General features: G+C 44.4%; 2 protein-coding genes across 2 annotated transcripts in view; both read left to right on the top strand.

The window, feature by feature from the left end:
• Nucleotides 1–5392: 5392 nt before the first annotated feature.
• On the top strand, nt 5393–10414 carry LOC147959636 (uncharacterized). Its single transcript, XM_087532797.1, has 5 exons — nt 5393–5653; nt 5790–5866; nt 6426–6655; nt 6702–8216; nt 10374–10414. Exons 1-5 carry the CDS (start codon nt 5393–5395, stop codon nt 10412–10414), a joined length of 2124 nt encoding a protein of 707 aa, XP_087388923.1.
• An 848-nt stretch (nt 10415–11262) lies between these two features.
• The window catches only part of LOC147959635 (uncharacterized), a 41706-nt gene continuing 39157 nt past the window's right edge, over nt 11263–13811 (top strand). The window contains exons 1-2 of the mRNA XM_087532796.1: nt 11263–11862; nt 12173–12872. Of these exons, the coding sequence (XP_087388922.1) occupies nt 11263–11862; nt 12173–12872 (1300 nt within the window). The remainder of the gene's footprint in view (nt 11863–12172; nt 12873–13811) is intronic.

Below are 13811 nucleotides of genomic sequence, written 5' to 3'. Positions count from 1 at the left end.
TAAAAAAATTCCTATATACTTGTAATGTAGTTGTTAAGAGCTTTCGAATGATATATTACACGCCCCATTCCGACGAAAAAATTCGCAATTTTTTTGGACTAGAGAGGATGATCAGTTGGACGATATGAAAATCATCAGTACAACTGCCTGAAACCGCCAGTTCAAGTAGAGTAACAGAATAATATTCTTTTACGCGAAACAGAATAATGTTTAGTTGGACACTATTTTGATCCTGGGATCAGAATAGTTATTTGGATCACAGTCACGCCTATATAGAGGCGATCGAGTTGTTCCCGAACTCCTGACAACACACGCCCCCGCGAGCTGAACCTCGTGATGTGACGGCGGCCCGATCTTTTGATGAGAGTGGGATAATTATCGATTTGGTGGATTTTGACCTTGACGATCCGGCTATACCGTACCCGACGATACGCCTCGACAATCGCTAAACCAATCTCCGATGGTTATTGACCTTGCCGTAGGCACGATCAACCTGAACAACGAGGTTCAAGTTCCTGCAAGCAACCGAAGAACCGGCAAGAACAAAGGTGAATTGCAACTGAAATTGCGGATAATAAACTGAGCACACGAACTAGATGAAAAGTTGGGGTTCCACTGTGGATCTGACAAGGCGGTAGTCCTACACGTCTCGTAGATGCGAATTGTAGCGATGGCTAGACAATACAATAAAACCCGAGTCTAAACCCTAACTTAACCTAGCTATTTATTAAAGCAGATGTCGCCTGGGGCTGATCGGACACCGGTCCGTACGGCAACCGAGTGCTGCACGTAGGAAGTAGTCAAATCGTGTTGGCCCACCATGGCCCAAAACGTGGTGTCTCTTGGTCCATGCAACAAAAATCAATTGGCTTGGGTCTTGTGGCGTCTGCTTCCTGTACCATGGCATGCACGATGGATGGGATGGATGGTGCGGTGTGTGCATGCATGCAAGGACGGTTGAGAGCATGCACGCAAAGAGTGTTGTTCCATTTGGTTTAAAGGCTCCTCTTCAATTGATTGTTTGAACCCTTGGTTTCTGAGTACAATTAAATCAGAACATGAGTGTAATATCATATTCTCGTTAGCTAAATCATATGTACAAAGGAGCGATAGTACCTGGCCATTTATTTGTCTTGCTCGCGCTCTAGTAATAGGACCAGGTGGAATAACTGATGTAGGAGTCGCGGCGGGTGTAACAATAGAAGAGATGTCCTCATCACCTCCCACCACCCCACAACCTGAACTTCCCCCACTCCCGATCCCACGTTTTCCCACGACCCACCCCGCGCACCGCCGACCTCCCACTCTCCGGTGAACTTCCCTTGCCTGCGGACCTCCGCCGCCGATTGCATCTGGTGCTGCCCCTGGCAACGCGCGAGGTCGATCGCTTTCTCATGACGACGGCCCCAGGAGGAGGTCCTCCTGAACTCCCCAATCCCCTCGGACCGCCCGCCACCGCAGTCCTTCCACGAACCCCCACCAGAGCCACTGCGCTCCGCCCTCCCTGGGACGGAGAGATAGAGCTTTGCTCATCCATATCGGATCTACTCCACGAGAGAGACCGTGACCTCTACGGAGAAGATCCACCTTGGATTCAAGACCCCCTCACGGGTGGCCCCCATCAAGACCTCCTCACGGAGAAGAACCGGTTACCCTATGTATCGTCCCTCGTTGACTTTGGATCGTGTATCCCTTTGTGTTTCGAGGATCTAGCACATGTGTGATTGTTCTTGTTGGTTTGAGTGATTCTCTCATGTTTCCCCCTCGTGTTCTTCGTGTTCTTTGTGGGATCCGCTCCAATCGTGAAAGATCGTCCACCTAGGGTTCTACCCTACATCACAAGCAACCACGAGATCTCATCAACTCAGCAAATAGAAAAGGATTTCAGAATCAAGATCACGAGAAAATAGCCCAACATGCTCCGCTTGACGCTTAGGAAAAATATATGGCCTCACATGGATACCCCAATAAGTCGGCGGTAGCTATGCTGTCACTGCCATTTTGTTCTCTATACACAAGCATTTTCATACTTGCCACAAGGATTTTGTTTGAACTACCACAAGAATTTTTCTTGGCCTACCATGGATGCTCTATAGCTATGCGACGCTGAATAACAATAGAATCAGTGATGGCAGGACCAGCTGGTTGGCAAGCTCGTCAGAGTCGGCTGCCGGACACCGCAGCGGACACGACAGATGCGCAGATACGTGTGTCATGACTTTATTTGTGAAAAAACTACACAATGATCTATTTATCTTTTGGTTTATTCTAAACTACCACTGTTGAATTTTGTTTCAGCTCCCTCATTAGCATTTGTACGAACACCTAGTGGGCCGCAATAACTACTTCGCGGATGCTATTTTGAAGAACGCCGCAGGAATCAGAGGGATAGAGCTCGGGTGGTTGTTGGCAGTAGCGTGTGGTGGTGCTGAGCTTGCCGGTGGAGCAGACAGAAGAATGACAACGACGATCGGAGAAGCACGGATGGGGATGCACCTATGGTTTGAACTTCTGTCGGGGATGGACGGAGGAAGCAGGAGCCGGGTGCAGGGGGGTCGTGGAAGTGACACAATGAAGATGAGGGGGGAGGCACTCGGCTTAGATGCCCGGGTGGATTCGCGCTCTGGCGGTGGCGGTTACCTACCGAGTGCGGGGCACGTCGACAGTCGGCGATCTAGACGGGGGGGGGGGGGGGTCACACATGGTCGGGGTGTAGTGGGGTTGGGCCAGTGATACGGGGCGGGACGATGCAGGGCATTGGGTGCAAGGAAGAAGGAAGCGGGGCGTCGGGGCTCACAAGGAAAGAGGAAGCACACTGGCGCGGGGGAGGAGGCGCACTGTTGATTGGGAAAGAAGGGCACCGGCAGCAGGGAAGGAGGCGCGCATGCGATGAAGGAGGAGGCACGCCAGCAGTAGCAGAGTTGGCAAGCGGCGGGCGTCCCAGGGAGGGCGGAGCGCGGTGGCTCTGGTGGGGGTTCGTGGAAGGACTACGGTGGCGGGCGGTCCGAGGGGATTGGGGAGTTCAGGAGGACCTCCTCCTGGGGCCGTCGTCATGAGAAAGCGATCGACCTCGCGCGTGGCCAGGGGCAGCACCAGATGCAGTCGGCGGCGGAGGTCCGCAGGCAAGGGAAGTTCACCGGAGAGTGGGAAGTCGGCGGTGCGCGGGGTGGGTCGTGGGAAAACGTGGGATCGGGAGTGGGGGAAGTTCAGGTTGTGGGGTGGTGGGAGGTGATGAGGACATCTCTTCTATTGTTACACCCGCCGCGACTCCTACATCAGTTATTCCACCTGGTCCTATTACTAGAGCGCGAGCAAGACAAATAAATGGCCAGGTACTATCGCTCCTTTGTACATATGATTTAGCTAACGAGAATATGATATTACACTCATGTTCTGATTTAATTGTACTCAGAAACCAAGGGTTCAAACAATCAATTGAAGAGGAGCCTTTAAACCAAATGGAACAACACTCTTTGCGTGCATGCTCTCAACCGTCCTTGCATGCATGCACACACCGCACCATCCATCCCATCCATCGTGCATGCCATGGTACAGGAAGCAGACGCCACAAGACCCAAGCCAATTGATTTTTGTTGCATGGACCAAGAGACACCACGTTTTGGGCCATGGTGGGCCAACACGATTTGACTACTTCCTACGTGCAGCACTCGGTCGCCGTACGAACCGGTGTCCGATCAGCCCCAGGCGGCATCTGCTTTAATAAATAGCTAGGTTAAGTTAGGGTTTAGACTCGGGTTTTATTGTATTGTCTAGCCATCGCTACAATTCGCATCTACGAGACGTGTAGGACTATCGCCTTGTCAGATCCACAGTGGAACCCCAACTTTTCATCTAGTTCGTGTGCTCAGTTTATTATCCGCAATATCAGTTGCAATTCACCTTTGTTCTTGCCGGTTCTTCGGTTGCTTGCAGGAACTTGAACCTCGTTGTTCAGGTTGATCGTGCCTACGGCAAGGTCAACAACCATCGGAGATTGGTTTAGCGATTGTCGAGGCGTATCGTCGGCTACGGTATAGCCGGATCGTCAAGGTCAAAATCCACCAAATCGATAATTATCCCCACTCTCATCAAAAGATCGGGCCGCCGTCACATCAAGTGGTATCAGTTTTCAGGTTGATCGGTGAGAGATTTACAACTTTATTAGATTAGTTATTTTCTGTCCTATAAACCCACAAAAAAAAGCCAAAAAAATAGATTAGTTCATCCTTTACACCTACCTTTTTCGCCTTTAGCAATTTTTGTATCTAGTATTTGTGTAGTTGAATTGTTGGTTGCATTCATCCTAGAATTAGTGCTGGTTTAGATTAGTCGGAGAGCAAATCATCTACTAGATCCATCTGTTTTTGTCCACCCACATAATCCTTGCCGCAATGCTACTTTCCAATCTGAAGAAAATTCAAAAAAAAATAGGCAGGTGTTGATTACGATCGCTCTCCACATTACCGCACTCAGCATTACGCGAACGACCAGACGCACAGTTATCTCTGTCTGACGCTGTGCGTGCTTGCCATCTACCAGGTTTTGCGTTACGCGAGGCACCAGACATCTCACATGTTTTGTCTGCCACCACGCGCCACCCCAAAAATCTCAGCCGGCTGACTAGTACTGGCTAATCTCAACTCCAAATCACATCTAGGTAGCTTTTATAGTCTTCTTTCCTTGCTGTAGCACTCGGCCAAGGCACTTTTGTTTCTTCTTTTGGCCAATTTGTGTACGTGCCATCTTGGGTATACTCGCTAGTAACTGGCTTGAAAAAAGAAGAAGAAAAAAAGTGGAAAAAAAGAGAAAAATAAGAAAAAGAAAAAAAAAGTTAAAAGAAAAAGTTGCAAAACATCAGGCCGGCTAGCATCTTTTGGGCATTATTTTCCTTCTGTCCAGGACTTATTCTTTATCATCCCAGTGACACTGTCTGGACATTTGTCTTTTCTCCGTTGCTGTACACTTACTTGTACTTCACTTATATCTAGCTAATTAGAGTTTTCTCAAATTTTTCATCGGTTCCCACTCACGTGACTCAGTATCTAGGCTTAGATTGTTTTCTCTCTTATTAGTCGACTGCCAGCACTAGTTAGGAGTTTGAGCAATTATTCAGCTTGCATTACTTTTTGCTTAATTGTGCCACATATTGTGAATTGAGGAAACCTTCACCAAGCTCCACTTCCTATATTGTATCTTGTTCGGTCCCTTGGTAATCGCTATATCAATCTTTTGATCACTTTTGACATCGCCAACGGCCGACAACCACTACAGCACGGTAAGAACTAGTAAGAGCTTGGTAATTGCTCGAGAGTTGAGAGACATTTTCCACCGCCTCACTATAGTTACTGTAGGAGCAATATACTTGTGATTTTGTTCTTGTTCCGTCCTAACCATGGCAGGTGACGAAGACAACATGAAAGCCACGGTGGCACGCCTTGAGGAGGATGTGCATGCATACACCGAGCGGTTCACATCGTTCGAGGGCGCACTTGATAAGCGTCTCAAGTCGATCGAGGATATCAATGAGACGTTCACCCAAACACTTGCATCTATTATGAAACGTCTTGATGCCCAGGATGCCCGTCTAGGTGCCGCCTCCACTTCCGCTCTGCATCTTCCAGCCACCAACACAGGTCTGCAACGAGCTCGTCGGGTACTCACAGGAGACCTGGGGCACCCTCTTTCATACACCGATGCCGTCGACCAGCCCCGTCCTCGCAACGCCAACTCGATAGCCGACGACATCCAAGATGACAACTATGATGGTGATTCTGAGGATCCTGATGCAGTTAATGATAACAATGATCGTGATCATCGTCGACTACGCAATAATCTACAAGGTATGGGACGACACCAGCGTCCTCAGGTACGTGGCTATGATGATTCTTTGGGTAGAATTAAATTTTTCATGCCTCCTTTTGATGGGAAATATGATCCAGATGTTTATCTTGACTGGGAATTACTAGTTGATCAAAAATTTGCTTGCCATGATTTTCCTGATGATAAAAGAGTTAGGGCTGCAACTAGTGAGTTTAGTGATTTTGCTTCTGTTTGGTGGAGAGCACATTGTCATAAACATCCTAATAATATTCCTGCCACTTGGGAAGCTTTGAAATTAGTAATGCGTCACCGTTTTGTTCCTGGATATTATGAACGTGACTTGCTAAATAAACTACAACGCTTGAACCAAGGATCTAAATCTGTGGAAGACTATTATCAAGAATTGCAAATGGGCATGTTACGTTGTGGTTTAGTTGAGACTGAGGAAGCCTCTATGGCTAGGTTCTTGGGTGGATTGAATAGAGAAATTTATGACATACTTGCTTATAAAGATTATCATTCAATGACCCGTTTATTCCATCTTGCTATACATGCTGAACATGAAGTGCAGGGTCGTTCCAGACTGCGTCCTAATTTTTCTGCAGGTCGTACTTCCACATGGGCGTCACGCACTCCTACTGCCCCGTCCACTCGCACCTCTACAACAGCACCTGCAACCTCTCGACTGGGGCCTTCTTCATCAACTTCAGCATCACACACTTCGGCACCACTGAAAAGTACTACACAAATTCCAACAAAAAGTTCATCGTCATCGTCCGCTTCCTCCAAAAGAACAAAGGATATCCAATGCCACACTTGCAAGGGATTTGGCCATGTCATGAAGGAGTGTCCTAATAAGCGTGTATTGATCATTCGTGAAGACGGCGAGTACGACTCTGCTAGTGATTTTGATGAAGACACATATGCCTTGCTTGCTACACATGAAGACGATGACACAAGACCGGAGCAAGAGGAAGAACATGTGACCGCTGACGACGCCGATAAGTACATGAGTCTTATATCACATCGTGTACTTAGTGCTCAGATTGTCAAAGCAAAGAAGGATCAACGTCACAATCTCTTCCACATCAAAGGAGTCGTCAAGGAGCGTTACGTTCGCATAATCATTGATGGAGGGAGTTGTAACAATTTAGCAAGCATTGACATGGTGGAGAAGCTCTCCCTACCTTCACGACAACATCCACAACCATACTACATTCAATGGTTTAATGATGGTGGAAAGGTAAAGGTAACACGCATGGTGAGAGTTCCTTTTTCTTTAGGTTCATACCATGACACTATTGATTGCGATATTGTGCCTATGCAAGCTTGTTCTATGTTACTAGGAAGGCCATGGCAATATGATAAACAATGTTTACATGATGGTAGAACTAATCAGTACACTCTCACACATAAAGGAAAGAAAATCATTCTACACCCTATGTCTCCTGAGCAAATTTTAAAAGATGATCTTGCTAGGGCTAGTAGAAACACAAATATTGAGCGTACTCAATCTGAAAATCAGAAAGTTGTTGATGAGTTAGAACAATTTAATAAGCTGCACAAATCTGATCCTAGCACATCTAAAGAAATTAAATTGAAAGGTGTATCTTTCTTAGCTACACGTGCTGAAATTTTTGAGTTAGATGCTCATACTGATGAATGTTATGCTCTTATTTGCAAAGAAGTTTTGTTTTCATTTGAGGATATGCCTTCTTCTTTGCCTCCTGTTGTCGCTGACCTTTTGCAGGAGTATCATGATGTTTTTCCAAAGGAAGTACCACCGGGGCTGCCACCTATGAGAGGAATTGAACATCAAATTGACTTGATCCCTGGCGCCTCATTACCCAACCGTGCGCCGTACCGGACTAATCCAGAGGAGACTAAGGAGATTCAGCGACAAGTTCACGAACTACTTGAAAAAGGTTACATTCGTGAATCCCTTAGTCCATGTGCTGTACCAATTTTACTTGTTCCTAAAAAAGACGGTACGTCGCGTATGTGTGTTGATTGTAGAGCCATCAATAATATTACAATTCGATATCGTCATCCTATTCCTAGATTAGATGACATGCTTGATGAACTTAGTGGCTCAGTTGTGTTTTCTAAAGTGGACTTGCGTAGTGGCTACCATCATATTCGTATGAAACTAGGTGATGAATGGAAAACTGCTTTCAAAACTAAATTTGGTTTATATGAGTGGTTAGTTATGCCTTTTGGATTGACTAATGCACCTAGTACTTTCATGAGACTAATGAATGAAGTTTTGCGAGCTTTTATTGGACGATTTGTGGTAGTATATTTCGATGATATTTTGATTTATAGCAAGTCACTAGAGGAACACTTAGACCATTTGCGTGCTGTTTTTTCTGCTCTGCGTGATGCATGTTTATTTGGTAATATCGAGAAGTGCACTTTTTGCACGGATCGAGTCGCTTTTCTTGGCTATGTTGTGACAGCGCAGGGAATTGAAGTTGATAAAGCCAAGGTTGAAGCGATCCAGAGTTGGCCGACCCCTAACTCGGTCACACAGGTACGAAGTTTTCTCGGACTTGCTGGGTTCTACCGGCGGTTCGTGAAAGATTTTAGTGCCATCGCAGCGCCACTCAACGAGCTCACAAAGAAAAATGTGCCATTTGTTTGGAGCGACGCACAAGAGGAAGCCTTCACTATTCTTAAAGATAAGCTTACACACACCCCTTTGCTGCAATTACCTAATTTTAATAAGATGTTTGAATTAGAATGTGATGCTAGCGGCATTGGTTTAGGTGGTGTTTTATTGCAAGAAGGAAAACCAGTAGCATACTTTAGTGAAAAGCTCAGTGGGCCTAGTCTGAATTATTCAACATATGATAAAGAACTTTATGCACTAGTTCAGACTTTGGAGACATGGCAACATTATTTATGGCCTAAGGAGTTTGTCATACATTCTGATCATGAATCCCTCAAGCATATTAGAAGTCAAAGCAAACTGAATCGTAGACACGCAAAATGGGTTGAATTTATTTAATCCTTTCCTTATGTTATTAAACACAAGAAAGGGAAGGAGAATGTTATTGTCGATGCCTTGTCTAGACGCTATACTATGTTATCACAACTTGATTTCAAAATTTTTGGACTTGAAACTATAAAAGAGCAATACGCTAATGATGTTGACTTTAAAGATATATTGCTCAATTGCAAAGAGGGTAGAACTTGGAACAAGTTCGTCATTAATGACGGATTTGTTTTTCGCGCTAACAAGCTATGCATCCCAGATAGCTCTATTCGTCTTTTGTTGTTACATGAGTCGCATGGAGGAGGACTTATGGGACATTTTGGCGTCAAGAAGACAGAAGACATCCTTGCTAGTCATTTCTTTTGGCCAAAAATGAGAAGGGATGTGGAGAGATATGTTGCACGCTGCACGACATGCCAAAAAGCTAAGTCACACTTGAACCCACATGGTTTATATATGCCTCTTCCTGTTCCTAGCACTCCTTGGGAAGATATATCTATGGACTTTGTATTAGGACTGCCTAGAACACGACGGGGGAGGGATAGTATATTTGTTGTTGTCGATAGATTCTCTAAGATGGCACATTTTATACCTTGTCATAAAAGTGACGATGCTACTTACATTGCTGATTTGTTCTTTAGAGAAGTAGTTCGTTTACATGGTGTGCCAAATACAATTGTTTCTGATCGTGACACAAAATTTCTTAGCCACTTTTGGAGGGTGTTGTGGACAAAATTGGGGACTAAGCTTTTATTTAGTACTACATGTCATCCTCAAACAGATGGTCAAACTGAAGTGGTTAATCGAACATTGTCTACTATGCTTAGGGCTGTTTTGAAAAAGAACTTAAAAATGTGGGAAGATTGCCTGCCTCATGTAGAGTTTGCTTATAATCGTTCCGTTCATTCCACCACAAAATTATGCCCTTTCGAGATTGTTTATGGATTTATACCTCGTGCGCCAATTGATTTATTACCTATTCCATCTTCGGAGAAGGTAAACCTTGATGCTAAAGAACGTGCTGAGTTAGTATTGAAAATGCATGAGATGACTAAGAAAAATATTGAACGCATGAATGCCAAGTATAAACTTGCTGGTAGTCAGGGTAGGAAAAGTATTGTGTTTGAACCAGGTGATTTAGTATGGTTACATTTGCGAAAAGACCGCTTCCCTGATTTACGAAAGTCAAAATTAATGCCTCGTGCGGATGGACCTTTTAAAGTGCTTAAAAAAATTAATGAGAATGCATATAAGCTTGATTTGCCTGCAGAATTTCGGATTAGTCCCGCATTTAACGTTGCAGATTTAAAGCCTTATTTGGGTGATGACGATGAGATGCCGTCGAGGACGACTTCGATTCAAGAAGGGGGGATGATGAGGACATCTCTTCTATTGTTACACCCGCCGCGACTCCTACATCAGTTATTCCACCTGGTCCTATTACTAGAGCGCGAGCGAGACAAATAAATGGCCAGGTACTATCGCTCCTTTGTACATATGATTTAGCTAACGAGAATATGATATTACACTCATGTTCTGATTTAATTGTACTCAGAAACCAAGGGATCAAACAATCAATTGAAGAGGAGCCTTTAAACCAAATGGAACAACACTCTTTGCGTGCATGCTCTCAACCGTCCTTGCATGCATGCACGCACCGCACCATCCATCCCATCCATCGTGCATGCCATGGTACAGGAAGCAGACGCCACAAGACCCAAGCCAATTGATTTTTGTTGCATGGACCAAGAGACACCACGTTTTGGGCCATGGTGGGCCAACACGATTTGACTACTTCCTACGTGCAGCACTCGGTCGCCGTACGGACCGGTGTCCGATCAGCCCCAGGCGACATCTGCTTTAATAAATAGCTAGGTTAAGTTAGGGTTTAGACTCGGGTTTTATTGTATTGTCTAGCCATCGCTACAATTCGCATCTACGAGATGTGTAGGACTACCGCCTTGTCAGATCCACAGTGGAACCCCAACTTTTCATATTATCAACGTGAATTACTTCAAAAATTGCAGCGCTTAAGACAGGGAAAAAATTCTGTAGAAGAATATTATCAGGAATTACAAACTGGCATGATTAGATGTGGTATTGTTGAGGAGAATGAAGCTATGCTTGCACGTTTTATGGGTGGATTAAATAGAGAGATTCGGACGATTCTAGAGTATAAGGAGTATACTAATATCACTCGTTTATTCCATCTTGCTTGTAAAGCTGAACGTGAAGTGCAGGATCGACAGGCATTGGCGCGGACTAACTTTTCTGCAGGTCGACCTTCTTCATGGACACCACGTGCATCATCTACTTCCACACGTTCTGCTACACCGGCGCCTCCGTCGGCTGCCACCTCCAACCGTGATACAATCAAGCAGGCACAATCACCACTATCTGCCAAGAGCACACCTTCTGGGCCTGCAAAGAGCTCTTCTTCATCCATGGCATCAACAGGGCAAACACATGATATTATTTGTCGACGTTGCAAGGGTGGAGGTCATTATGCGAGAGAATGCCCATCTAAGCGTGTGATGATTGTTACTGAGGATGGTGGGTATGAGTCCGCTAGTGACTATGATGAGGAGACTTTGGCTCTTATTACACATGACGAACACGGTGGAGACGATTCTGATCATGAGACGCAATACATGGCTCCTGAAGATGCTGACAGGTATGAATGTTTAGTAGCTCAACGTGTTTTGAGTGTGCAGGTTACACAAGCTGAGCAAAATCAGAGGCATAATTTGTTCCATACAAAGGGAGTTGTGAAGGAACGTTCTGTTCGCGTGATCATTGATGGAGGGAGCTGCAATAACTTGGCTAGCATGGAGGTGGTGGAGAAGCTATCTCTCACCACAAGACCACATCCACATCCTTACTACATCCAATGGTTCAACAACAGCGGCAAGGTTAAGGTAACACGTACTGTTCGTGTGCATTTTAGTATCTCTACATATGCTGATTATGTTGATTGTGATGTGGTACCTATGCAAGCATGTTCCTTATTACTTGGTAGACCATGGCAATTTGATAAAAATTCTGTACACCATGGTAGAAACAATCAGTATACTCTTGTTCATAACGATAAAAATATTACTTTGCTTCCTATGACTCCTGATTCCATTTTGAAAGATGATATTAATAGAGCTAATAAAGCAAAACAGGAGACAAATAAGAGTGAAAAATCAGATTATGGCAAAAGAATTTGAGCACCAAATGAAGCCTAACAATAAACCATCTACTGTTGTTTCTGAAATTAAATTGAAAAGTGCATGTTTACTTGCCACCAAATCTGATATTGATGAGCTAGATTTCAGCAAATCTGTTTGCTATGCTTTTGTGTGCAAAGAGGCATTATTTTCATTCGAGGACGTGCCTTCCTCTTTGCCCCCTGCTGTCACTAACATTTTGCAGGAGTTCGCTGACGTCTTTCCACAAGACGTGCCACCGGGATTACCACCTATTCGAGGGATTGAGCATCAAATTGACTTAATTCCCGGTGCTTCGCTACCCAACCGTGCACCATACCGTACCAATCCAGAGGAGACGAAGGAGATTATGCGTCAAGTACAAGAACTGCTCGACAAAGGTTATATACGCGAATCCCTTAGTCCTTGTGTTGTTCCTATCATTTTAGTGCCGAAAAAGGATGGTACGTCGCGTATGTGCGTTGATTGTAGAGGCATTAATAATATTACTATTCGTTATCGTCATCCTATTCCTAGGCTAGATGATATGCTTGATGAATTGAGTGGCTCTACAATATTCTCCAAAGTTGATTTGCGTAGTGGATACCATCAAATTCGTATGAAATTGGGTGATGAATGGAAAACAGCATTTAAAACTAAGTTTGGATTATATGAGTGGTTAGTCATGCCTTTTGGGTTAACTAATGCACCTAGTACTTTCATGAGGTTAATGAACGAAGTTTTACGTGCTTTCATTGGACGATTTGTGGTAGTTTACTTTGATGACATATTGATTTATAGCAAATCTTTGGAGGAACATTTGGAACATTTACGTGTTGTTTTTATTGCTCTACGTGATGCACGTTTGTTTGGAAACCTTGGAAAGTGCACCTTTTGCACCGACCGAGTATCTTTTCTTGGCTATGTTGTTACTCCACAGGGAATTGAAGTTGATAAAGCCAAGATTGAAGCTATTGAGAGTTGGCCGCAGCCCAAAACGGTCACACAAGTGAGGAGTTTCCTTGGCCTCGCTGGTTTCTATAGGCGTTTTGTGAGAGATTTCAGCACCATTGCTGCAGCTCTCAACGAGCTTACAAAGAAGGATGTACCTTTTGTTTGGGGTACCGCACAGGAAGAAGCCTTCACGGTATTAAAAGATAAGTTGACACATGCTCCTTTACTCCAACTTCCTAATTTCAATAAGACTTTTGAGCTTGAATGTGATGCTAGTGGAATTGGATTAGGAGGTGTGTTATTACAAGATGGAAAACCTGTTGCATACTTTTCTGAAAAATTGAGTGGGCCTAGTCTGAACTATTCTACTTATGATAAAGAATTATATGCTCTTGTTCGGACCTTAGAAACATGGCAACATTATTTATGGCCCAAGGAATTTGTTATACATTCTGATCATGAATCTTTGAAACACATTAAAAGTCAAGCAAAACTGAACCGTAGACATGCTAAATGGGTTGAATTCATTGAGACTTTCCCTTATGTCATTAAACACAAGAAGGGTAAAGAAAATGTTATTGCTGATGCCTTGTCTCATCGTTATACTATGCTTTCACAACTTGACTTTAAAATATTTGGTTTGGAGACCATCAAAGATCAATATGTTCATGATGCTGAATTTAAAGATGTATTGCAGAATTGTAAGGAAAGGATAACTTGGAACAAGTTCGTTCTTAACGATGGATTTGTGTTTCGTGCTAACAAGCTATGCATTTCAGCTAGCTCCGTTCGTCTTTTGTTGTTGCAGGAGGCGCATGGAGGAGGATTAATGGGACACTTTGGCGTCA

This window comes from Triticum urartu, chromosome 7A (assembly GCF_056163025.1).
Source record: "Triticum urartu cultivar PI428250 chromosome 7A, HENAU_Tu73, whole genome shotgun sequence".
Classification (NCBI taxonomy): domain Eukaryota; kingdom Viridiplantae; phylum Streptophyta; class Magnoliopsida; order Poales; family Poaceae; genus Triticum; species Triticum urartu.
This window is presented reverse-complemented; position numbering and strand designations above follow the sequence as displayed.